At 39.3% G+C, this 27,923-nt stretch overlaps 2 protein-coding genes across 5 annotated transcripts in view; one reads left to right on the top strand and one right to left on the bottom strand.

Moving 5' to 3' along the window:
• The window catches only part of ankmy2a (ankyrin repeat and MYND domain containing 2a), a 49,150-nt gene extending 31,067 nt beyond the window's left edge, over positions 1 to 18,083 (bottom strand). Inside the window, exons 1-2 of one of the 3 annotated variants that reach the window (XM_055661756.1) lie at positions 17,870 to 18,083; positions 11,691 to 11,755 (exon numbers count right to left, since the gene is read on the bottom strand). In XM_055661756.1, coding sequence (XP_055517731.1) covers positions 11,691 to 11,755; positions 17,870 to 17,936 — 132 coding nt within the window. In that variant the 5' untranslated portion in view covers positions 17,937 to 18,083. Of the gene's footprint in view, positions 1 to 11,690; positions 11,756 to 16,207; positions 16,530 to 17,869 lie in introns of those variants that run through there. The other 2 variants (XM_055661764.1, XM_055661773.1) reach the window with 2 other exon arrangements.
• A 208-nt stretch (positions 18,084 to 18,291) lies between these two features.
• LOC129712969 (eIF5-mimic protein 1) overlaps positions 18,292 to 27,923 on the top strand; it is a 61,710-nt gene continuing 52,078 nt past the window's right edge. The window contains exon 1 of one of the 2 annotated variants that reach the window (XM_055661787.1): positions 18,292 to 18,431. The gene's annotated coding sequence lies outside the window, so the exon portion shown is untranslated. Of the gene's footprint in view, positions 18,432 to 18,463; positions 18,538 to 27,923 lie in introns of those variants that run through there. The other variant, XM_055661793.1, reaches the window with a different exon arrangement.

Below are 27,923 nucleotides of genomic sequence, written 5' to 3'. Positions count from 1 at the left end.
TGAGTGCAACTTGGTGGTCATCATAGTCTCACATAGCATGCGGGTACTCAGGAATTTGCTAAGATCGATAGATGTGCAGCAAAGATAAAAGCCAACAGAGTGCAATCTAGCACCTGTCTCCCTCACCCCCCCTTCCCTCTCTACCCCACCCCCTTCCCTCTCTCCACCCGCCCCCTTCCCCTACCCCTCTCCTCCTCCCTCTCACTCCCCACTCTTTCCCGTCTCTCCCTCCACCCCCTCTCCCCCCCTCCCTCCCCTCCCCACCCCCCTCTCTCACCCCCTACCCCGCTCTCCTTTCCCTCCCAAATCTGTCATGTTTCCTCCTCCTCTCCCCTCCCTCCCCACCTGTGAGTTTGGGGGGTGGTTAATTTGAGTGTGATGCCGCAGCCCCTACTCCCCCCCCGCAAATGCTGTTGGGGAAACAGACCCAACGGGTCTGCACTTGATCTAGTATATGTATAAAACTCAAATCCGTCCGCCGTCCGCCTGCAGTACGGATCCCTTCTTGCCTTTCGATTCGTGCCCGATACTCGCAGATGTCCAATCGGAATGGCCGATGCTCGCAGATGTCCAATCCGAATGGATTCATTTGCATGTACGGCTGTCGGCTGCATTTCTTCCTTTGATTCATTGCCACGCCCAATCCAGACGCCCAATCTCCGAGATTGTTTCCATTTCGGTAGAGATTTTGCTTTTCTTTCTAAGTATCCGCTCCTCATTTCATTTCGTCGTGTTGAAGTACATGTTTTTAATCAAATCCTTCTCCCCCCCGTCCCCCCCACCCACCCCCAAGTATTTCAAAAATAAACAGGCTTCTCCATTTACATGTCAGCTTCCAACACACTTCGAAACAAAGTTGCAAGAGAGGAACACTGAACTTTTCACTGCTGCAGCAGGCAGGGGAGGGCTGCAATCTTACATTTGGGAACGGGCTCAGTTCCAATGGAGGAGACGGGTGCATGGTGGAATATTGGGTTGGGGGATCGCACCATTGGGGGAGCAGACCCAACGGGTCTGCACTTGGTCTAGTATCTTACTAAAAGTCTGATTTGACCGCTTTTGGCTCGCTGTGCTGCGATTTCCAAGAGAACGCCGCCACCTACGGCAGTCATTTTTGGCCACCTCGCTCAGAGCCCCCCTCCGGCTTCCGGGACTGGAGGATTTTTCCCATCGATGAAAAATAAGGGAGATATTAATGTTTTAAAATAATTTGCCATTCTCTCTGCTGCCCCTGCTGGAGGGAGAGGGAGGGAACTATAAAACCAGGAAGTGGTGTGCCTCACTTAGTCTCTGCAAGATGGGAGTAAGCCAGAGGGTCACGTCTCTCTGAGCTCTGAATAACACTGAACACATGTCTACTCAACTGTGAGTGCCCTTGATGTGGTTTCAAAATGAAAATATGGTGGGTTTGAAGTAAAAATGCACTGCAAATGTTTGTTTGGGTTGAAGTAAAAATGCACTGCAAATGGTTGTTTGGGTTGAATTAATTGGTGGAGAGGTGGAATTGGTGTGGAGGTGCAATATTGCTTTGGGGGACCAGCCCTCCCATGTGAACATGGGACCCAACGGGTCCCACTTAGTCTAGTATATTACTAAAAGTAAGATCTTGACCACTTTTGACTCATTGCGATTTGATTTCCGAGAGAACGCCGCCACTTTTTGGCCACATCGCTCACAGCCCCCCTCCGCTGGACTGGACCAAAGGATTTTTCCCCATCGATGAAAAATATATTAATGTTTACATTTTTTTTACCATTCTCTCTGCTGCCCCTGCTGGTGGGAGGGGGAGGGACTATAAAACCCAGAAGTGGTGTGCCTCACTCAGTCTCTGCAAGATGGAGGAAGCAAGAGGGTCACGTCTCTGAGCTCTGAATAACACTGAACACATGTCTACTCAATTGTGAGTGCCCTTAATGTGGTTTGAAAATGAAAATATAGTTGGTTTCAAGTAAAAATGCACTGCAAATGGTTGTTTGGGGGGTTTGGGTTGAAGTAAAAAGGCACTGTCTGCAAATGGTTGTTTGGGGGGTTTGGGTTGAAGTAAAAAGGCATTGTCTGCAAATGATTGTTTGGGGGGTTTGGGTTGAAGTAAAAAGGCACTGCAAATGGTTATTTGGGGGGGTTTGGGTTGAAGTAAAAAGCACTGCAAATGGCTGTTTGTCTAAACTTGACAACTTCCTGTTTGCACTAGATTAAATTTAGATAAAACGCTACCACTTACGACTGTGATTTTTTTGCCATCTTACTCAGTCCCCCCCTGCTCATCAGGTGCAGCGGATCCTTCCCATCAATGAAAAATAAAAGTGTTATTAGTGTTCAAAAATTTTTGAGAATCTCTCTCCTGTCAATCACGCCATGAAGGCCACACCTTTTACGGTGGGAGGGGGAGGGATTACCCTCTGAAACCCAGAAGTGTGGGTGTGGCAGTCTCTGCATGATGGGGGAGGGAGAGGTCACGACTGTTTGAGCTGTGAATCAACTGAACACACTGAATGTGTACTGAACTGCGAGTGCGGTGTTTTGTGTGGTTTTATGGTGGTTTCACCCTGCTTAAAATGGTATGAAACTGCTCTTGAATTTGGTGGTCTTGCACCCTGCATGAAATGGTATGAAACTGCATTTGAATGTGGTGTTGTTGCACCCTGCTTAAAATGGTATGAAACTGCTCTTGAATTTGGTGGCCTTGCATCATGCTTGAAATGGTAGGAAAGTGGATTTGAATTTGGTGGCCTTGCACTCTGCTTGAAGTGGAATTTCAAGGAATAGCCGTGAGTCAACTGCCAGCCCACCAGCCGTGAGTGAGCTGCCAGCACATCAGGCTTGAGCGACTGAGCTGCCACCCCAAGAATCCATACGGCCCACAATGTCCATACTAGCCCTCTGGAGACCAGTAGTCCCTGCAGCCAACAATACCCATACCAACGCTCCAGAAAGCCCCCCCCCCCCCCCCCCCCCCCCCTGGCCACCAATATTGGAATTGGTGGGGAGGTGGAATATTGCATCGGGGGACCAGCCCTCCTGTGTGAACATGACGGGTCCCACTTAGTCTAGTTTCTTTGCTATATTTTCTGCATAATTTCATACAAATCTACACCCCATGCACCTTTCTTTGAAACCACGATTCAATTTAATTGTCAAAGACTATTTAAAAGTTAACATTATTAGTATGAAATGATTTTCAACGTGTAAAAAAACAACAGGTTTGGGAAGCGTTTGGAGAAGAGATGAACATTTGGAATAGAACACAGAACAAAAGTTATCAAGCTAACCGTTAGTTAAAAAACGACCAATTGGAGCAAATTGATACAGAAACATTGTGAAACACAAATCAAGATCGAAGCATCTTGTGGTATTTGTTAACATCGTTTGACAGTGCTTTCTTCGCTTGTCCAATGCTAGATTTATTTTATATTAAATATTAGACATCTCTGCTGGAGCATCAATTCGTATAGGAAAGAAAATAAAAAAATCATGGTGGCTTTTATCAGGAGTGGAATTGAAAATGACACGTAGTTTGCAACACAGATGCAGACCCTTCAATCATTACTCAACATTAACTCTTTGCCAAGAACAAATGTCACAGTTCTGCTCTAGTCGACGATTCAAATATTACATCAGATTTCCATCAAAATATATTTGCCACGAATACTTCCTGCCACATTCACCACATAAATTAGTGCAAATAAACTTTTCTCAGATCATCATAAAGTTAAAATTAACTAACTTTGCAGGAACAGTCCATTAACCTGAAAATTTATGGATTCAAGTTACAGGTCTGAAATTCAAGCACAATTTGGGCTGATACGGGAGTATATTGTTAATGGAGCACTTTACTATTCTTTCAGGTGATATATTAAACTGAGTTCTTAGCTGTCATGCGAAGGTTCCCCATGTTGCTATTCTGAATCAGATGGAACTGAGCCATGGAAAATTGAACAAGGATTGCTCAGTGATGATATTGTTGAGGGCCATAATCATATGAAATGTGATGGGAGAAATTCAACTGAGGAATAAAACCAGGAGTGAATTTTGCATTCCAGATAATAAGATTGATTGACCATATCATGTCATGCCATATTTCTTAAAAACTGCATTGATTAGACTTGAAGAATTTGAGATGGATGTTGTACCAGGAGTGACCAATCTAATATATACTAATGGTTTTAATAGAAATAAAAGTTTTAAATATTGATGCAAGTGTGTGGTAAGTAGACGGATTGAAGTCTGCAGTAATTTTGTGGCTCAGTCATAGCCAATAGTTTCAAAGTTGAGAGTAAAAGTGTTGATGCAACTGAATTGAGAAAGAGTATTTGGGAAAGGACACAGAATAAAGTGGGATTGTGAGGAAGGAGTGGATGTGAGTAGACAGTAAAAGAACCAAAGTCATAAAATGCTGGAGTAACTCAGCGGATGAAGCAGCTTCTCCAGAAAACATGGATAGGTGACGTTTCAGGCCAGGACACTTCTTCAGACAAAGTAGAAAGGTCCAGATCCAAAACGTTACCGTTCCATGTTCTTTTTTTTTTTTGTATTTAATTTTTTATTATTGGAGATAGGTACATGATCTATTACATCTATTACATCATTATTACATCATTTTTAAATTGATAATATTGTCAGTTATTATTACATTGTCTCCAATACTTTTTGCATTTTTCTTCATTTTTTTTTTTATAACTAGATAGGGCTAAAGGGATAGATGAAATAGAGAGAGGGAAGAAGGAAAAAGAAAACTAAAATAAAAAAAAAAAAAAGGAAAAGGAGTGAAAGAGGTAGTTGAAGAAGAATGGAAAAATTTGTTAAAGTTTAAAAACATCATTCGAGATATGTTCGTACATTTCGAAGTATAGCATTTCATCCAATCTTTAGTCCGGGTGCTAGTCAGGTTCCTGTGCTGAACTGTTCTGACCCTTTAAATAATCAATAAAAGGAGACCATGTTCCAACGAATAATTCCTGTTTATCCAACAGGGAAAATCTGATTCTTTCCATGTTTAAGGTCTCCGTCATTTCTATAATCCACATTTTGATTGTGGGGGCCGTAGGGCCTTTCCAAAATTTTAGGATTAATTTTTTTCCTGTTATTAAACTGTAATCGATAAAGTTTCTTTGTGTTATTCTAAGTGTTTGATTTGATTCTAATATTCCGAATATTATTAATTTTGAGTTGGGTTCCAGTTGTGTGTTGATTACTTTGGATATTATACTAAAAATATTTACCCAAAATTTTTTAATTTTTGTACAGTTTGTAAACATGTGCGATAACGTAGCTTCTAAATGTTGACATTTATCACATATAGGTGAGATATGTTGAAAAATTTTATGTAATTTTGTTTTGGCGTAGTGTAACCTATGTATTACTTTAAATTGTATTAGAGAATGTCTCGCGTTTAGTGAACATTGATGTATGTGTTGTAGACTTTCTTCCCAAGTGTCTTTCGTTATTACCTGGTTTAATTCTTTTTCCCATGCTTGTCTGTGTAAGTCCGTCAAAGGAATGTCACTATCTAATAAGATATTATATATATAAGATATTAATTTTTCTGTATTAGGATGCTTATTCCAACATTCATCTAGAATCTCTGGGTTTCTATTTCGAAAATTTTTAGAATTCGATTTAACATAATCTCTGAGTTGAAGATATCTGAAATAATCATTTCCTCGAAGTCCATAAATCTGTTGCAACTCCTGAAATGTCAAAAAAGAGCCTTCTTTGTAAAGGTGTCCTATATTTTTAATTCCATTATTCTTCCATTGTGTAAAACCCCCGTCTAAACATGAAGGCTTAAACAATGAGTTATTCACAATTGGAAGAAAAAGAGATAAGTTATCTAATTTTAATGTCTTTTTTAATTGTTTCCAAATTTTTATAGCACTAAATATTATAGGGTTTTCCTTATAAATTTTCTTGTTTAATTTAGACGTAGCAAATAATATCGCACCAATATCATAAGGCATACAATCTTCCCTTTCCAGTTTTAACCAGTCTGGTTGCTGGTCTATTTCTCCCAACCAGAAGTTCATATTTTTAATATTAACTGCCCAGTAATAAAAAAAAAGTTAGGTAAAAACAAGCCTCCATTATTTTTTTTGATTTACACAGGTGTCTTTTGCTTATCCTATGATTCTTATAATCCCAGATAAAATCATTAACAATAGAGTCCAATTTTTTAAAGAAGTTTTTTGCCAGGTATATCGGAATCGTCTGAAAAAGGTATAATATTTGCGGTAAAAAAATCATTTTTATGGCATTAATTTTACCAACCATTGAAATAGGTAATGTTTTCCAGTATTGGATATTCTTATGTAATTTATTCAATAATGGGGGGAAATTTGCTTTAAATAATGATGTATATATCTTAGTTACATAGATACCTAGATATTTAAATTTTTCATTTACTACTTTAAATGGGAATTGTTGTATTATCTGTTTGTTATGTTCCCTTATTGGCATAATTTCACTTTTATTCCAATTTATTCTGTATCCTGAAAGTGCACCGAATTGGTTTATTAGTTTTAATAGGTTTGGGATACTAATTTCTGGTTTTGTGATGTAAATTAATACGTCATCTGCATATAGAGAAATTTTATTCACTGTGTCTTTACTGTTATACCCATATATTTCCGGATGCCCCCTAATTCTTTCTGCAAGTGGCTCAATTGCAAGTGCAAATAGTAATGGAGATAACGGGCATCCTTGTCTACACCCTCTAGATAGACTGAATTTAGATGACAGTCTTTGGTTGGTAAGTATTCTGGCCGTAGGATTTGTGTATAGCAGTTTTATCCATGTGCAAAATTTCTCCCCTAGCTGCATCTTTTCCATCACCGAAAATAAATAAGGCCATTCGACCTGATCAAATGCTTTTTCAGCGTCAAGTGAGATTATTGCTAAATCTTCATTAATAATTCTCTTGGTATATATAATATTAAATAATCTTCTTAGGTTATAATATGAATACCGTTTCTGAATAAAGCCTGTTTGGTCAGGGTGTATTAATTTATTCATCACTGTACTTAATCTACGTGCTAGTATTTTAGTTAGTATTTTCTGGTCTGTATTCAGAAGTGCAATTGCTCTGTATGATCCCGGATCTTCCGGATCTTTATCAGCTTTAGGAATAAGCGTTATTATAGATTCATTTAAGGTATCTGGGAGTTTCTGTTGGGTGTAGATATAATCATATAATCTTTGCAAGCGTGGGCACAGCAAATCATGAAATTTCTTGTAAAATTCTGAACCTAGACCATCTGGCCCTACTGCCTTACCATTTTTAAGAGAGCCAATAGACTCCTCAATATCCTTTATCGTAATTTCCCTTTCTAATAATTCTCTATCCTTTGAATCTAAACCTTTTAAATTACTTTTTATTAAAAAATCTGCTATTCCTTCTGATTGTGCTACAGTTTTAGTTGAATAAAGGTTATGATAGTATTGTAGAAATCTATCATTTATATCCTTGGGCATTTTTAATAATTCTCCTGTCTCTGTTCTAATTTTATGAATTATTTTTTCCCCTTCCATTTTTCGCAGCTGGCGTGCTAATAATTTTTGTGGTTTGTCTCCAAATTCAAACTGTAATTGTTTGGTTTTTTGATAAAGTTTTATTACTTGTTCTGAGTACATTTTATTTAATTTATATTTCAGTACAGCAATTTTATTATGTTTTAACGTAGATGGCGTTCTCGCGTTTTCTGTATCTAGTTGCTTAATTTCACTTTCCAGTGCTTTTTGTTTAATCCTGTTTTCTTTATTATAAAATGCTTGGGCAGAGATTAATGTACCTCGAACATACGCTTTGAACGTCTCCCACATAAGAGAAGCAGGTGTGTCAGGGTTGTCATTTACCTCAAAAAATATTTGAATTTGTTTAATAATATATTCCTGGCATGATCTTTCGTTCAAGATTTGCGGGTTAAGTCTCCAATATGTTTGTTTCTCGGACATTCCATTTAATTTAATCATGAATGTTACCGGTGCGTGATCTGAGATTATAATGTTATGATATTTTGAATTATAAGTAAATGGAATAAACGTAGAATCAACTAAAAAGTAATCTATTCTTGAGTATGTTTTGTGTACTGGTGAATAAAATGAATATTCCCGTCCGGTTGGGTTTTCTATTCTCCAGATATCCTTAATATTAGTGGTATTAATAAATGAATTTAAAAAAACACTTGAGTTGGATGTTGATTTTTTTTGCCTTGATGATCTATCTAAGTATGGGTCTAATGTACAATTGAAGTCTCCTCCAATTATTAATTTGTATTGTGCAAATTCAGGAATTTTATTAAATGTTTTGTTAAAAAAAGTGGGGTTATCGAAGTTAGGCCCATAAACATTTAGAAGGATCACTTTTTCACCATTTAACTCTCCAACCACTATAATATATCTGCCATCCATATCCACTATTATTGAGGAGGTCGCAAAAGGAATTCCTTTACGAATTACTATTGCTACTCCTCTTGACTTGTGGGAAAAAGAAGAATGATATGATTCAGCGATCCACTTAGCTTTAAGTCTGTGTTGTGATTCCTTTTTAAGATGTGTCTCTTGAAGAAATATTATATCTGTTTTGATTTGATTTAGGTGTGCCAAAACTTTACTTCTCTTAATTGGTTCATTGATTCCCTTGACATTCCAACTACAAAATGTTATTCCCTGACCCCTTCTTGTCATGTTAGCATCTTGCATATTGCTTTTGTGGTGGTCTATAATCGGGTAGAAGGAACAACACATAGAACCTGACCCTGCTCCCAAACCTCAGATAGATGAATTTAAATTCAAATACATCATTCTTCCGATCATATCTCCTTGCCTTGGTCTTGTTTTTCCATTCAAACCTTGAGTTAAAGAAGTATTTAAAGAAAGAAAAGTGATAGGGTTGGTTAGTGTAGGGTGAAGAAAAAAGAACTACATCTACAATTAGTGTAGTTAGTGATAGCCACACTAACGTGGCTAGAATTCTAAAGACTTCCGTAGCCTTTGTAAAATGAGAAAATTCCCAGCTCCGTGCCCGAGGAAGAGGAAAGAAAAAAAAAAAAAAAAAGGGAAATTATATTTAACATTCAATCAACTTCTTTGGGAGTATCAAACTTATTTACCTAGTCATACTTATACCCACACAATATATATACACCTACCTACGTACACGTATATATATATATATATGTATGCATACCCACATGTATACTAGTGTCAACACGTAACCCTGCAGAAAGGTTCAAGACAGCAAAATGATTTTAAATTGAAAGATAGAGCGAAAAAAAGAAAAGGAAACCCGTCAATCATAATTATCATATAGGTTGATTTACCTCTTACATATCTTTCTATATACTATATTATGTAATTCCTTTCTTCATTTATCAAAGACTATTAGTTATTGATCATTGTTATCCATCTTATACCGTATTAACTTTTATAAGAATTAATAATGTTAATAATTTTAGTGGAAATAAGGATATTTAATAAGTATTAGTTGTTACCTATATAGTTAAATATGAATTTACATATAATAGTAATGATTAGTAACCTAAAAAGAGCTAAAACAAAAAAGAGAGAAAAGAGGGAAAAACCCTCGAAAAATCGCAGTTTTTGTCCAGTGTCCTCCATCATTTTCGATTTCCAAGTGTCTATAAAGTTCTTGAACGAATTTTAAAGGTCCTTTTAGATCTGATGGTCATCTTAGTCCTTGGCTCCTAAGGAGTGGTGTGGGTTCTTCAGTCTGTAGGCACGTTACCAACTACCTTGGCGTATTCGAGTGCTTTTTCGTGCTCTGTAAAAAAGAACACATTGGAATTGTAGGTGACTCTTAGCTTTGCGGGATAGAGTAGGCTGTATTTCAAATCCGGTACACTCTTCAATATTCTTTTGGTCTCGTTGAACAGCATTCTTTTCTTGAAGACCTCTGTCGAGTAATCTCGGTAGATGCTAAATCTCTCGCCTTCAAAAAAAAGTTGACCGCTCCGAACACTTTTCTTCATTATCTCATCAAATTCATGATCCTGTAGGACTTTTACAATAATTTGTCTTGGATGGACATCATCTTGAGTACGACGTCGCTGCGCTCTATGGGCTCGGCCGAGTAGAGGTTTGTGATCCAATTTTAGGACTGTATGTAGTAGGTCTGCCACAAAATCCCGAGTACCCATTTCCTTCTCCCTTCCTTCCTTCACCCCTACAATTCTTAGGTTCTTTCGTCTTTGACGCCCCTCCAGATCGATACATTTATCATTTAATTTGCTCACCATGTTTGTGAGGCGTTGGTTTTCAGTAAGGAGCTGATTTACTGTTTCTGCACACTCGTCATCGCACATTTCTCAAGCTCGGTTATCGCTATTCTGTGTTGATCGAGTTCTTGGCGAATGGGGTCCACCTCTATTTGAGCCTTTGTTTCCACCGAAACGAGTCTGGCTTCCATCACTTCCATCTGGTCTTTGACCTCTTCCTCCCTCGTCCTCTTCCAGTTTTCAAACATTTGTTGAACTGTAACGAGCATTTCTGCTCTAAAATCTACCTTGAAGGTGTCTAGTGATTTTTGAAATTTCTCACTAAAAGTCTTCATTTCAGCAGCCAGACAAGTCTTCATTTCAGCAGCCAGAAAGATTTTAAGATCTTCCATTTCCCCTTTTTTCCCCCCTTTAATCTTCCTTGGAGGATCTTCCTGGGCCATCGTTGTAACTGAGGCCGAGGCTTCTGTAGGGCCTTCCTCTTCCATCTGGGGTCTTCCTTTAGCCGATTTTTTTGTTGTTCCACGGGGGGGGGGTGTGTTGTAGCGACATACCTTAAGTCGCAGGCCTGATGACGTCACGCAGGCTGCCGTTTCAGATTGCGATCGCTGCAGGTAGGTCCCGATTTTTCTCCCGTTTTTTGTTTTCCTCGGTACGGAGCTGGTTGGCGCTGGACTTAGTTCTCCATAGCGCCACCGGAAGCGTCCCCGTTCCATGTTCTCCAGAGATGCTGCCCGAGTTATTTTGTGTTTTTCTCTGATATAAACCAGCATCAGCAGTCCCCTGCTATTACATAGTTATAGATGAAACTTACTTCTTTTTTCAGAGAGCACAGGGGCAGAGTGGGACTGCTCAAGCAACATATGGGCAAGGCAGACAACTGAGAGTGTGGAGAGAAGAGTTTATATGGCCATGAAATGTTACCAAATATCAGTAAACTCAAGAGAACAGAGAAATTGAAATCATCAGGGTGAATGGTCATGGCGCAGACACTGGGAACAAATATACAGTGAAAATAAAATGCATTTCCTTTGATAAGTCAATAAAGAGCACATAGATATTTCCACCACAAACAGAGGGAAGCGAATCAGAATCCCTTTCAGGTTGGAGATCCTTTATTGAAGGAGAAGAATGTTAATTTGTTTCTAAAATTGTGATTCTGTTTCTCTTTTCACAGGCAGCCTGACCCATTAAGCATGCCAGCATTTTCTGTCTTTGAGATCCAGTGTTTAATATTCACAGAAATAGTGTGACATTAACATATTACAAAACAAAGTTGAAATACAATGTACAACAGCATTGAGGGAACTTTAAACAGACCCTCTTTGGAACTTTCATGGTGGGAAATGAAACACGAGGAAAAAGTGGACAACCTTCCCAAATTCCAAAATGAGAGAAATTTTGGATCACATATTTATAACAAGTGTTAGTGACTGAATTTAAAGTGTGCAATAGGCATACCTGATCCAAACAGTTGACACGGACATTTCTGCTACCCAGCAACCTTCCAGCTTCCTGAACATTTCCTGCATGATGTTAAAAAATTAAATTAAATTCCAGTGTTCATACGAAAAATTCTAAATTTTCCTACGAAATCGCACAAAAAAAGGACAAAAGATATGGATTTCAGATACGTGCTTGAAATCACAATTCACTTTTCAGTTTGGTGTTACAAGTACATTCTTTCAGATTTCTATGATAAAATATTTCCATTCAAATTTACTCACACTATTTATGCCCTGCTAATGCTGGTACCGCAGTTTGAGCAGAGGAATTTATAACGTAAAGATTGACAATGCCTATGGATGCAAGATTTGGATTTGTTTAGATGATAAATCCTTCATTGTGGACGTTCAAAGTTATGCAACTGCTTACTCAGCAGAACAGCGATATTCACTACATGGACTGTTGCATTCAAGAGGATGATTCACCATCCTTGTCAAATGCAACCGAGGATGGTCAAAATATGTTGCTTGTGAAAATAATATACCAATATTTCACAAATGAATTCCTGACCTCATCAGTAAGTAGCCTGTCAATGAACAAGATGATTGGTACCTCAATGACTTAGAAATGACCAAAGGTTTGCTTAGATGACACAAGTGATCCACCATCAACACAATTTAGCACGATTTCCAATCAGGCACCCTTGATTCATAAAGTTTTCAGTTATCTCAGTGCTCTGAACAGCATAGTTGGTAATTGGTATTGATTTATGATTGTTATGTGTACCAAGATACAATTAAAATATTTGTTTTGCTGATATCTAGGCAAATCATAACATACGAACTTGATGCTCTCGACCATCTCCACTTCAGCACCACTGATACTGGCTGTGAAGTGCACCCCACCTTGCTTCCTGAAGTCGATGACCAGCTCCTTCCTTTTGTTGACATCGAGGGAAGAGGTTGATGATTTGAATCTAAGTGGTCAAACCCCTTTCTGTACTCCGTTTCATCATTATTTGAGATCAAGCACACCATGGAACTGTCATCTTCAAATTTGTGTGGAAATGTAGTAAGCGGTTGAGAACACTACCTGTGGAGGTCCAGTGTTGAGAATTATCATAGAGAATGTTCTACTGGTTATTCTTACTGGTTGCAGTCTATGGGTCAGGAAGCCAAGGGACTGAGATTAATTTTATTGGAATTACGGTGACAACAAATAGAAATATGATGTAGAAGTCTTATCCAGTTGTTCCAGGGAACAGTATAGGCACAGTGAGATGGCATCTGTCCTGGATCTATTACAGGGGTAGGCAAATTGCAATGGATCGTAGCAGTCTGAGAGGCTGGAGTTGATGTGCACAATGACCAGTCTCTCAAAGCACTTCATGATGGTGGATGTCTTGAGCCTCCAGATATTTGTCAGTAAAGCCCACAAACTTGGTTTTCTTTGGCACGAGGATGACAGTGATTTTCACAAAGCAAGTGGAAACCTCTGATTGGATTAGGGAGAGGTTAAATATGTCCTGCCAGCTGCTCCGTGCAGATTCTGAGGACTTAGCTGGGAACTTTGCCAGGACTGTTATCCTTCTATGAGATGAAGCCTGCGACGGCAGTGCCACACTCATTTAGGTTGGCTGGGGTGTGGTTGAATATAGACTTGGCCACCAACTATAACAAGTACACAACTTATTTCCTCTCATATTCAAGGCTTCTTTGCCACCTAATCAACTCTTTAACCTCTGACTAGACATTTTCACAATTTCTTATTGTTTATTATGTATTTCCTTGCCTTATTTGCCCTCCTCAAATGCACTATACACACATATCCATACTGAATTATATTTGCAATATTTGTGTCCACCAAATCAGTCCTGTCTGTGGGTTACAATTTCTTCCTTGCCAATTTTGATACAAACAAACCTCATGCTCCTCAATGCACGGCCAAATAATTGACATGTATTACCGCAAACTCCAGGATGATCTCTGTAAAGCCCTAGTGAATGTAATTCTCCAATCACTAACATTCTGACCAACTGTTCCTACGATCCTTTAATCCAATTTTTGATACAATATTAAGGACATCCAATTTCCTGATCCACTTGCCACATGGGACATTGTCAAATGTTTTGCTAAAAATCTATGCAACAATATCAAATGCTTGACCCTCATCAAGCCTCCTTGTTACTTCCTCATAACATTCAAAGTTGGACAGACACATCAACCAAAAAACAAATCTATGTCCAGGATATAAAATAGCTGCCAATCTTTGCTGTCACTCAGTGTATTCCCCACCCCAAAAAAGAACTGCCCACCAATGATGTTAAGCTGACAGGTTATTATTTACTCTGTATATGCCTTTTTGTTCCCTTTTAAAAACATTATCACATTAGCTACCTGCTGGTCCTCCGAGATCACAGCTAAATGGAGGGGGCCGACTCTGTGTCCACACCGCTGAGGACGTCCTGCAGCCCCGACGTCGGACTTACAACACCCCGGCGAGCGGGCGAGAACATCGGGCCACCCGTAGCGGCAACTGCGGAGGGCTTGGGGAGGCCCTGACCACGGGGAACAGTGGAGGAAGAGTCTGACTTTAGTGCCTTCCCACACAGTGGGAAACTCTGATTCTGCTGTGTGGGGATGTTTTATGTTAAATTCTATCGTGTGTTGTGTCCTTTATTTTTATTGTATGGCTGTATGGGAATTTCATTTCACTGTGCCATCTGGCACATGTGGTGAATAAATGTATCTTGTATCTAATGCCATGGAGGATACACAAATAATCTGAACTTGCATTATTTCCTTGCATGCTCCTTTAAGTCTCGAAGGGCTGAATGGCCTACTCCTGCACCGATTTTCTACGTTTAATTGTCATGGATACTTTAGCGAGGGCCTGATCGTCTCTCTTAAAGATCTTAAAGATTTTTTTTTTAAATATTTTCTTCATGCCTGTCATTTCCAATACTTCACATTGTCCTTAATGTCATAGTCTTTATTGTGCCCCTTCACAAAGACAAATATTAATTTAGATTTCTGCACAAGACAACCACCTTCACTTTAGTTTGCTGTTTTAATTTGTGATCAATAGTAGAATACTAGGAAGTGTGAAATATTAATTTCATTGGAAAAGAGAGGATTCAATTAACGTATAAAATTATAAACTCACTGTGGATAGGAATAACTCATTTTTGAACCAGATTTGTTAATTATAAGCTAGATGACCTTAGATTTAAGATCATTTGGAGGATTTAAGGCAAAGTTCAACCATAATCTTATTGAATAGTGGAGCAGTCAGCAGATATATAATTGACCACTCCTGGTTCTATTTCTTACAGATTAGTAGAGCTGAGAGTTTTCTTCCACCTCACACAAAGAGTGGACAATCTACAATCAGTTGCTGAAATAGTAGTAGAGGCAGAACCACTTCTTCGAAGGACTACTCAGAACTGAAGAGACTATTCCAAAAATTCTGTGATGTGAGATTAGACTGTGTAGCTCTTTTGATTAGCACACAGATGATAAGCTAACAACCCTGTATTGTATTTCTAAAATGACTAAGCTTTTTAGAGACTTGATTTGATAGCATACTATACACCTATTCCTTGAAGATAAATAAACTACTTATGTGATTATGATCACACCTCATGTATCTAGAGAGAAATTGAGTGCTAATTTATCAACAGTCAAAATCATAAAAGTATTGAAGTTAACAAAATGTTAATAACAATACTTCCTAAACACATGAAACTTTCCAGATAATAACTGCAATGTACCAGCTGGACACAATGGAGAATGTGGCATTCAGAAAGTATTCAGACCCCTTCACTTTTTCCACATTTTGTAACGTTACAACCATATTTTTAAAAAAGGATGAAATCCATTTTTTAAATCATCAATCAACACACAGAATGAAGAAGCAAACACAGGTGTTTAGAAATTTTTGCAAAGTAATTAAAAAGAAATAACTGAAATATCGCATTTACATAAGTATTCAGACCCATTGCTATGACACCCAAAATTGTCCGTAGACTACCGAGACAGGATTGTGTCGAGACACAGATCTGGGGAATGGTATAAAATAAATTGTTTTGTATACCAGCATTGCAGGTCAAGAGCACAGTGGCCTCCGTCATTCTTAAATGGAAGAACGTTGGAACCACCAGGACTCTTCATAGAGCTGGCCATCCAGCCAAACTGAGCAATCGGGGGAGAAGGGCCTTGGTCAGGGAGGTGACCAAGAACCCGATGGTCACTCTGAGATGGAGATGGGAGAACCTTCCAGGAGAACAAATATATCTGCAGCACTCCACCGATCGGGCCTTTATGCTTGAGTGGCCAGATGGAAGCCACTCGTCAGTAAAAGGCACATGACAGCCTGCTTGGAGTTTGCCAAAAGGCACCTAAAGGATTCTCAGACCATGAGAAACAAGATTCTCTGGTCTGATGAAACCAAGATTGAACTCTTTGGCCTGAATGCCAAGCGTCACATCTGGAGGAAACCAAGCACCGTTCATCACCTGGCCAATACCATACCTATGGTGAAGCATGGTGGTGGAAGCATCATACTGTGCGGATGTTTTTAAGCAGCAGGAACTGGGAGACTAGTCAGGATCGAGGGAAAGATGAACGGAACAAAGTACAGAGAGATCCTTGATGAAAACCTGCTGTGGAGCGTTCTGGACCTCAGAATGGGGTGGAGGTTCACCTTCCAACAGGACAACAACCCAAAGCACACAGCCCAGCCAAAACGCAGGAGTGGCTTAGTGACAAGTCTGTGAATGTCCTTGAGTGGCCCAGCCAGAGCTCGGACTTGAACCCGATCGAACATCTCTGAAGGGACCTGAAAATAGCTGTGCATCGACGCTCCCCATCCAACCTGACAGAGCTTGCGAGGATCTGCAGAGAAGAATGGGAGAAATTAACCAAATACAGGTGTGCCAAGCTTGTAGCGTCATTTACCCAAGACTTGAGGCTTGAATTACTTCGCAAAAATTTATAAACACCTGTTTTCGCTTTTTTATTTTGTAGATTGATGATAAAAAAAAAGAATTTAATCCATTTTAGAATAATGCTGTAACGTAACAAAACGTGGAAAAGTGAAGGGGTCTGAATACTTTCTGAATGCACTGTATTTACCAAAAGAACTCGCAACTACTCCCCAAAAATACATCCCTATTAAGAAAACAAACGTACTCCCAAAGTACCAACCCATTAAACTAAACACAATCATAGGACCAGAGGTTGAAGGAGCAAAAAAATCACCCCCTTACTTCTGCTGAACTTTCACCTCAGGGCCATATTGCTGCATTAATCTAATTTCCCTAGATTCCCTTAATACTCCCAAATCTATTGATCTACATTCCAAATTTAGTCAGAACCTCCACTCCCCAAGAATTTCCTTTCCATCTCAGTCATAAATGGCAGACCATTGATTTTGAGATTGTGAGCCCTGGTTCTCGTCACAAGCCAAGGGAAACAACATCACCGTGTCGACATTCAAATAAATGTTTTAAAGTCTGGAGAGTGAAGACCTATCTTCTTAATTTCACTCTGAAGGGCCACCATACCAGGAATCAATAAAAAAGAGACAAAGTGCTGGAGTAACTCAGCGGGTCAAGCAGCATCACTGGAGAACATGGGTTCAGGACTGAAGAAGGGTCCTGACACGAAAAGTCGCCTATCCCTCCCAGTCCTGCAGAGCTGCTGCCTGATCTGCTGAGTTACTCCCGCATTTTGTATCTATTTTTAAACCAACTTGTGCAGTTCCTTCCATCCACCAGGATTCAATCCTGTAAACGTTCAATAGCAGCAAACCTGTGCACAAAACATCAACAGTGATCGCATCGCCGGTTACACGTGCTACACACACGTCCCTTAATAGAAAGTGCGAGAACGTTTTTACCACCATTAAAATAGTGACAATTTACGTGTCGGGGATTGGAATTGAAATGAAAACTAAATAACATTAAAATATTAATGTACACAAGCCAAGATTAAATTTAAGCATGCGAAGAACTATGACCCATCTTGTCGGGCCTCTGTGTTTAATTTAAAATAAAATTGCCATCCCCCATTTTAATTACAATCCTAATTATTGCAATATTTACATATAAATTCACGACAATTAGTTTTCCTCAACAACAAGTCTCGAATTATTTTGTTTTAAATGGGAGGGCCGCTGCCGGGCTGCATTACCTTCAGAAATTACTTGCAGCAATTCAGTCTCCTCCTCGGTCAGATCCCCTTTCTTGGGAGGAGCCATAGTTCACTCGAACGACCAATTTATTTTGCAAAGAAGAGCAGAGATTACGTGCAGCAGCTCCAGCAACAAACCCGCCGGCGGCCCGGTAGTGAAGAGGGTGCAACACCAGCCGTCGCCGCGTTGACTCGATGCTGCAAATGTAACAACCCAGGGCTTCCTGGCATTGGGAAAACAGAGGGGTGCAAAACTCCCCCAAAAAACCCCCCACTAAAACGCACTTTCATGAGCTTACATCATTTTGGCATGTCATCATTTTAGATGTTATCACCGGATGCAAAACCTCCCTGGAAGATTAATACATGTATTTGTGATTGTTTTTGATTTATTAGCTGCTTCCTTCTTCCCCCCCGCCCCCGGTCGTGTGGTAGCGCCGGCCGCGCGCGCGTGCTGGTGTTGTGTCAGTTCTCCCCCGCGCATGCGCAGAGTGCTCGTGAATCTTGCCAGGACACGGGGTGTGAATTAGCCGGGAGTTCTTTGGAACGTTGAGCCATCTGGGTAAGAACGCGGTGCCGGCGGGGGAACAATAGGTTCGAACGTTTGCCCGGTTGCCTCGTGAGTTCAGCGGCAGCGGCAGCGGCGACTCGGAGCAACACCCCAGCGGGTAGAGTATGGGCAAGGGAGGAAGAAAGGGAAATACGGCTCTGCTGTGCCTTCTACATGTGCACGGACTTTTCGGGGGAAAAAAAAAACGACGACTCGCGATCACGACGAGTAAATTTCGGAACCGAGCAACAAATCTAGGCACAAATGCACTACACACTTTTGTGTAAAGATAGCTCCTCTAGTATCTGCTTTTGTGTTACATTCCGCTCGGAGACTGGAATGTGTGGTTTCTTGTTTTAAAAAAAAACTAGCTGAGGTTTCGACTGCAAATTGGTGGTTAAATTTTACCGACCTACGCAAATGTTTTGAAAGAAAGCTGGACTTTTATTGTATTTTCCACGATATTTCAGCGTGGATCTGGATTTAACATATTAACAACGGCAGCTCAGCAGATTACACATGTTTCTTTCTGTGTTTATTAATAGAATCCGATTGTAAGGGCGTTAATATAGTTTCTAAACGATCCACGGATAACCTTGTGTCCAATGTTATTATTGTTTTGCATATCGTTTGTATTATGTTATTTCACTCTGCAATTTGCAACCGGTGAATTAACGTGTTGATAATAGTAGCGTGAAACCGATTTTGGCTGTATGTCATGTGCGGGATTGGGGCGGGTGGGCGAGTGGATCAGCGCTATGAGCAGATTAATTCAAGTACACTTATTAAAAATAAACATGTATGCCCTGCCCTGGAAATATTCCGTGTACCTGGTCTGTAGTTGTTGGTTTCGATGACACTAGATAACAAACTCGAAACGTTTGTGGTGAAAACATTAGTTTCCAGAAAGATGATGGTTCCCATTTGCCTCAGTGCAAGTTGGGATTGATTTAATGTGCCATTGCTCTGACGAGATTGTTGAGCTCATTTAAAATAAACAATCTACCGACTCTATCTTTCAGTTGCGGATGCAAAAATATATCGTTGGCATCCAATTGGAGGTACATTCATCTCAGAGGTGTGCATCAAAGCTACTAGAGGAGCTTTGGTGTGCATGTTTGAGGTGTTGAGGAGAGGGAAAGTGAAGGATCTGAGTACAGAATCAAATTAATGACAACCATATGTGATTACCTAAATGAATGGCTGCATTTACTGTTGTGGAATCAACTTTTTATATAATCCTACATTTTTACCAGTCCTTTGATAAAACTACAGTGTCCCCCATAATGTTTGGGACAAAGACCCATCATTTATTGATTTGCCTCTGTACTCCACAATTTAAGATTTGTAATTGAAAAAAATCACTTGTGGTTTAAGTGCACATTAATAAAAGCCACTTTATACATTTTGGTTTCACCATGTAGAAATTGCAGCAGTGTTTATACCTAGTTCCCCCATTTCTGAGCACCATAATGTTTGGGACACAGCAATGTCATGTAAATGAAATTAGTCATGTTTAGTATTTTGTTGCATATCCTTTGCAAGTAATGACTGTTTGAAGTCTGCGATTCATGGACATCACCAGTTGCTGGATGCATTCTCTGGTGATGCTCTGCCAGGCCTTTACGCCATCTTTAGCTTATGCTTGTTTTGGGGGCTAGTCCCATTCAGTTTTCTCTTCAGCATATAAAAGGCATGCTCAATTGGGTTTAGATTGGGGAATTGACCATTTTTTAGCTTTGAAAAATTCCTTTGTTGCTTTAGCAGTATGTTTGGGATCATTGTCTTGCTGTAAAATGAACTGCCGGCCAATGAGTTTTGAGGCATTTGTTTGAACTTGAGCAGATAGGATGTGTCTATACACTTTAGAATTCATTTTGCTACTACCATCAGCAGTTGTATCATAAATGAAGATAAGTGAGCCAGTACCTTCAGCAGCCATACGTGCCCAGGCCATAACACCCCCACCATCGTGTTTCACAGATAAGGTGGTATGCTTTAGATCTTGGGCATTTCCTTCTCTCCTCCATACTTTGCTCTTGCCATCACTTTAATATGTTAATCTTCGTCCACAAGACATTTTTCCAGAACTGTGGTTGTTCTTTTAAGTACTTGGCAAACTGTATTTTTGGCCATCCTATTTTTGCAGCTAACCAGTGGTTTGCATCTTGCAGTGTAGCCTCTGTATTTCTGTTCATGAAGTCTTCTGCGGACGGTGGTCATTGACAAATCCACACCTGACTCCTTAAGAGTGTTTCTGATCTGTCGGACAGGTGTTTGGGTATTTTTATTTATTAAAGAGAGAATTCTTCTGTCATCAGCTGTGGAGGTCTTCCTTGGCCTGCCAGTCCCTTTGCGATTGTAAGCTCACCAGCGCTCTCTTTCTTCTTAATGATGTTCCAAGCAGTTGATTTTGGTAAGCCTAAACAGTCTTATTGTTTCTTAGACCCATAATGGCTTCTTTGACTTTCATTGGCACTACTTTGGTCCTCATGCTGATAAACAGCAATAAAAGTTTCCAACGGTGCTGGAAAGACTAGGTGCTGAAAGCTCTCTTATACCTGAATCAAGGAGGCATTTAAACACACCTGAGTAATTACAAACACTTGTGAAGCCATGTCTTCCAAACATTTTGGTGTCCTGAAATGGGGGAACTATGTATTTAAAACAGCTGTAATTTCTACATGGTGAAATAAAAATGGCCTTTATTAAAATCAGACAATATGCATTTTAACCACATGTGATTTTTTTTCTATTTCAAATATAAAATTGTGGAGTACAGAGGCAAATAAATAAATGATAGGTCTTTGTCCCAAATATTATGGAGGGCACTGTAACTACTGCAGAATATAAATAGCAAATGGTAATGTGGAAGAAGCAAACATTAGGAGTGCAATTATTTTACATAAATACTAACCAATTGCTTTCTTACTGCTCCAAACATTCACTACAATAGTTGGAGCAATCTTCAAACATATCACATTTAATAAACATGGAGTAACATGATATGAGATAGTTGATATAAACTTGTAGCATCCAGGTATTTTCCATGTGAAGGAAAACCATCTAAACTGAGTGATATTAGGGAAAATTGAGCAAGAAGGGAAAGTGGAAAATCAGCATGGATACTTGGATGTGCATTATATCTATTTAGCTATCTGCTTTACCAACATATTTCATAACACTAGAATTGATTAACAATGTTTCAGAAACTTGACATTTCTTCCTTTTTTATATATATTCAAGGGACATTCAAACAGGTTATGAAATAAAATGCAGTAATCAATCCACACTGGATTCATATGACTCTCTTGTAGCTTCAACCAGATAATAGTGATGATGATGAGTCCTATATTACTAAATGGCATTATAATTGCAAGTCTCTGCCATTATGTAAGTGTTTTTAGTCTGAAGTAAACCACACCCGTCAAAAGTATGATTTAATCCTAGTTTGGGAAACACCACCGTGATTAATTTCACACATTTAATTCAAGATGTTGCAACACGCTAAATGAGTTACAACATAGCAGTTTCAGTGCTTCTCAAATAACTGGGGAATATTTGTTTGTGAAATTTATGATGTACACAACAATATAAATTTAAGCTATTGTGTTCAAATGGTGAATTGTTAAATATTATTCATTGTTAAAATTGCAACCTTATTTGACAATTATCCGCGAACATTTAACCACAAAAGAAAGACTTAATAATTCCCAATACAATGTCCGATTAAGATTAGAGGGATTTAAATGGATTTACATGGTGGTATACGGTCAATGAATACCAAAGTATTACTTTTATTGGCTACTTACATTAACCATTAAAAAAATTAGGTACAATTATATCTTTAAAAAATACAGCTCTGACATTATGAACATAGTATTATGCAAATGCATTATTTTTTTTAAACAGCAGTGCTTGCGTATCAGCCAATATACTCTGCATTGACATACATTCAGGATAAATATTTGCAGTCTACATTCATATATTAACAAGACATTGTTATTTTGGGGAAATGAGGCGCAGAGAAAATTGACAGAAAAAAAATTAGTTGATGTAGAATTATTAGTGTTCTCTTTTGAGGGGAGATCCTCGGAGTTTCAGAAATAGATTTTGACTTGAATGATCCTTGTGCTAGCAGACCTTCTTAGAAAGTACTCAATGTTTGTTGGCTAATAACCTTGGGCAATGGATGTGCTGATTTTGGCAGAAAAGGGATTGAACACCGAGCAAAGAACTACTATCTACCTCTTTGATGACTCTCGGACTATCAATGATCGGACTTTGCTGGCTTTACCTCATGTATCTACGCCATAAATAGATCGATTGTAATCATGTATTGTCTTTCCGCTGACTGGTTAGCACGCAACAAAAGTTTTTCACTGTACCTCGGTACACGTGACAATAAACTGAACTGAATATCCGCACATTTACTCTGAAGGTTGAACTGGAAATGTTTAGGCTTGCAGGCCAATTTCTTTGGGAGGAAATCGTGGTGGTTCTTCAAATAGTTGGGGAAGTTGTAAACTTGCTTACCAATTTATTTTCTCTCCCACCATTTTCTCAATAGTCAAACAGCGATCTATGAATTTATTGATTGGAGTTTCTAACCAGTGCGGGTTTGTAAAAGTTTGCTTTCCTTTCCCTGATTCTTATATCCATTGAGATATTCCACACAGGATCCCAACTCAGCAGACTTCCTTTCTGGACTATAGTTGCAGGAATTATGTTAGTTCCGTTCCCTGCTTTGCATTTATTCCCTTCCCCCCCTCTCCATAGCATTTAACAAATTCTTAATTTCTGGCATAGAAGAGAGAAGGCAGCAGAGAGAAAGTCAGTCACATTGAATGGAAAGACAGGCTTGTGGGCCCAGAGTATCTTTGGCTTCACATATTTTCTTGTTATTTTCTTAACCCTTCCTGAGACTCCTCTTTTGAGTGCTGGGAATACTCAGCAAGTCAGGTAGTGTTCGTGGAAAGAAAAACAGAATTGATCTTTAATAGTTTGACAGCTTTTTAAAATTTTCTTTATGCATTTTGTTTGCCCTCTTTTATTCCTTTTGTGATCCTACATTTACCTACCAAATGTTTCATATGTTTGTGGAATGAAATGTTGTCTTGAACTTAATTCTGAAACTGCTTGGCAATAATAATTGAAAATCTTTAATATGTGATGAGTTTCTCCTTTGTCCAGACCACTGTTTTCTGGAAAGGTGATGCTTTTAATTCCAATTAGTTGAAATTGTCAGGCAAGAACAGCTAATTTCAAGGCTTTTAAGTTATAAGAGATGTTTTAGTATCTTTCATTACGTAGCGGCTGACTAGTTGTGAATTAATCGGAGGTCATCATCATACAGCACAGAAACAGGCCCTTCAGCCCATCATGTTCATGCTGACTATTAAGTACCTATTTACTTGCACTTGGTACATAGTCTACTGTGCCTTGATGATTCAAGGAGTTTACAAATAGTTTAATTTTAAATACCCCCATGGCAAATTGTGAAATGGAATTGAATAAATTGGTATTTTCCAGAATGGGGCCCAAAATTAAAAATTCTTGTTTTGTTTAAATAAAGAATTATGTTATGCAATTCATCACAATAAAAATCTCCACTGTTCTGGTCAGCACTGAAATGATGTGCATATCAAATTGGTTTATTTGGATTTGACCGGATGAGTATGGGAAATGATTGTTATATGGCTGGCTGTGAAACAACATCAGTTGCAGATGGAACCCCCACCCAAATCTCTCACATTTCCTAGTTTGTACTCTTGAACTGCTCATCACGGACAGAACGAGGGATTGAGTTGTCATGGTTCTCGCCTTTCACCCATCACCACATCCAACTCAACATTTTCCAGTGTTTCCACAAGCTTCAATGCTTGGTTTACTAATAACTCCAGGGGCACTTTCCTTGCAACCACGAGAGTTGCAACACTTGCTGCTCAACCTCCATTCAGGGCCCCGAATAGCCTTTCTTTGTGAAAAAGAGGTTTACATACACAATCTTTATTGCATGATCAGACTGAAGGCCTGTGACTAGTGCTGTGTCTCGGGGATCAGTGCTGGGCCTATTGCTGTTTGTGGGATATATCAGAATGTACGGCATGATTAGTAAGTTTGCAGGTGATACTAATGTAGACACTAGCAGAGACAGTTATCAGAAATTACAGGAGGATCAGATTTTCATTTAGAAGCCTACATGACCTACAGAATGAATGGCATGGAATGTTGTAGAGTAGAGGGATCTGGAATCTAGGATCTAATAGTGCCTTGAAAATGGTGTCACAGGTAGATACGATGATAGATGACCAGGAAGGCTTTTGGCATATTGGACTTCGTCAGTCAGAATATAGAAGTTGGGAGTTTATGCTGTAGTTGTTCAAGACATAGGTGAAGCCACATTTGGAGTATTATGTTCAGTTTTGGTCACCCCACTATAGGAACAATGTTATGAAGTTGGAAAAATTGCAGTGAAGATTTACAAGGATGTTGCCGAGACCTGAGGGGCTGAGCTATAAGGAGAGGTTGGGCAGGTTAAGATTTTATTCCTTGGAGCGTAGGAAGATGAGGGGTGGTCTTAATAGTATAAAATCATGAAGGGAATATATAGGATGAACACATAGTCTGTTGCCGAGAGTAGGGGAATCAAGAACCAGATGACAGAGGTTTAAGGGAAAGGTGTATTTGGAACCTGAGGGCCACTTTTTTACACAATAATAACACTTTATTAGCCAAGTATGTTTTGCGATATACGAGGAATTTGAAACTGGGACAATCTGTCAGAGATAGTTCAGGGAGGTAATATAACATAATTTAAAATAAGTTTGGACAGGTAAGTAGAAAGGTACGATTTAGAGGGATATGGGTGGGGCAAGTTGGGGCAAAGGGCAAGTTTCCATACTGTATAGCTCAATGCATTGGTGTGTCCTCCTCTACCTCAGTGTGGCCAATATAGGCTAGGGGATGGCCTCACAGAACACTGGAGTCCTGTCTGCCAGAGGCAGCAGGTGCTCCCGTTGGATAGCCATTTCAACTCTCCTTCCCGTTCCCAAACCGACTTGTCTGTCTTTGGGCTTCTTCACGACCAGAGTGAGACCACATGCAGACTGAAAGTACCACACCCAATATTCTGTTTGGATAGCCTACATTGTTGAATTCTCCACTGTTTAGGTAAACCCATCGGCGACCCTTTCTCATCTGTTCAGCTTCACCTGCAAACAGCTTCCCACTCTCCCAACTATATCTCCAGTCTGCTCCCCCTCCTTCACCTGCTCAAACTGCACATCTGCTTATCACCTTGATTTGCATACTGCTGGTCCCCCCCCCAATTCCTCCTCTCCTGGATCTTGTCACACATTTTTCCTCCCCTCTTTTTACCATCCATCTCTCCTCTGCTCCCATCAGTCCTAAGAAGGCAAACGCAACCCAAAACATCTTTTATAGTGTAGTCACAGTTGTAATACAGGCTGTCTCTGATTTACAAACACCTGACATGGGCATTCTGACATACATGTGAACTCCCATAATATTGTTAAATTAAAAAAGTAACATATGAACATTCATGAACAATGTGTTTATTCCGAAACGTCAGAACTAGTTTTCCGTTTATTTCCACTTTTAAGGGCTGAAATGCTGAAAATACTTACAGCCATCATCTGGGAAGTAAAAAGAAGAATTAACATTTCAGGTTGATGCTATTTTATCAGAATACATCTCATTATCCTGCTAATTTGCACCACACTATAATTTAAATCATCAAATGCCTCCACCTGCAACATCTCAAGATGATACTTTCACTCGCAGGTCCTGCAAAATTGTGCAGACTCTAAACCACATTAGTTTAATTTATTATTGTCATGTGTACATAGGTACAGTGAAAGGCTTTTGTTCGTATGCTCTCCAGTCAAAGAAGGTTAATTCCCGGGATGGCGGGACTGTCATATGTTGATAGAATGGAGCGGCTGGGCATGTATACTCTTAAACTTAGAAGGATGAGAGGGTATCTTATTGAAACATATAAGATTATTAATAGTTTGGACACGCTAGAGGCAAGAAACATGTTCCCGATGTTGGGGGGAGTCCAAATCCAGGGGCCACATTTTAAGAATATGGGGTAAACCATTTAGAACGGAGATGAGGAAATACTTTTTCACACAGAGTTGTGAGTCTGTGGAATTCTCTGCCTCGGAGGGCGGCGGAGGTCGGTTCTCCGGATGCTTTCAAGAAAGAGATAGAGCTCTTAAAGATAGCGGATTCAAGGGATATGGGGAGAAGGCAGGAACGGAGTATTGATTGTGGATGATCAGCCATGATCACATTGAATGGCGGTGCTGGCTCGAAGGGCCAAATGACGTACTCCTGCACCTATTGTCTATTGTCTTAAAGACCATACATAAATACAATGAAGACATCCACAGTGCACAGATAAAGGATAAATGTACAACATTTAGTTCAAGATAGTTCAGACTAACATTGTAGTCTGACATGGTCCGAATAACGATAATTCAAAGTTCACCAATGAGGCAGATGGGAGGTTCGGACTGCATTTCACTTTTGATGAGAGAACTGTTCAGTTGTCTGATAACAGCTGGGGCAAAATTGTCCCTGAATCTGAAGATGTGTGTTTTCAAACTTCTGTAATATTTGCTTGATGGGAGAGGGGCGAAGAGGGAGTGACTGGGATGAGACTGGTCCTTGATTATGCTGGCGGCCTTGCCGAGACCAGTGTGAAGTTTAGATGGAGTCAATGGAAGTGAAGTTAGTTTGTGTGATGGTCTGGGTGACATCCACAACCCTCTGCAATCTGTTGCGGTCTAAGGAATGTTCCCAAACCATTAATACTTTGCACGTCAGTCCAGGATGTAACAAATCCTGATCAACCTTTCATGTTTAGTGCACCAAATCTTGCTGCTAAAAATGATAATGTATCATCAGGGAAATAAGGGATGCATCTTTGTTATCTTAAGACAGTGTGACTAAAATAAGTTTTGCCATGATTACACATGAAGAATGGTATTTATTTTTTGACTTGTACTAACACATAATGAGTGCTGTAGGCCACAGTAATGAGCAAAGAAATATTTTTGAGTTAAATCAAGTATCTTCATCTTCAAGTTACCAGTATGGAGACACTGTGGGTACCCATCTCAATTGTAAATTACTGTAATTGTTGAAATCGTGACAAGGTGACTCCAGAGCAATGCATGTAACCAATTAATAGGGTATAAATAGAAAGAGTTGTTAACGTCAAACTTCATTGATATGGATTTTTCTGAAAATAATAATTTGCTCTCATTGGGAGAGATTAAATTTAAGGACACCCTGGGCTCTTGACTTGTGAATTGACGTGATTTAACTTACTAAGCTTACAGATATAGTGGAGAATTATGTATTCCCAGTATTATTTTTTAATGTTCATTTTCTAAAGCAAAATGCTGTAGCCCAAGGGCTTAGGCTATTTTGTGGAAGTCTGATGCCAGTTCGTGTTTTTAATGATTTGAC

The sequence above is a fragment of the Leucoraja erinacea genome, chromosome 2, assembly GCF_028641065.1.
Source record: "Leucoraja erinacea ecotype New England chromosome 2, Leri_hhj_1, whole genome shotgun sequence".
Taxonomy (NCBI): Eukaryota; Metazoa; Chordata; class Chondrichthyes; order Rajiformes; family Rajidae; genus Leucoraja; species Leucoraja erinaceus.
Note: the sequence above shows the minus strand (reverse complement) of the source record. Positions and strands in the feature narration are given on the sequence as shown.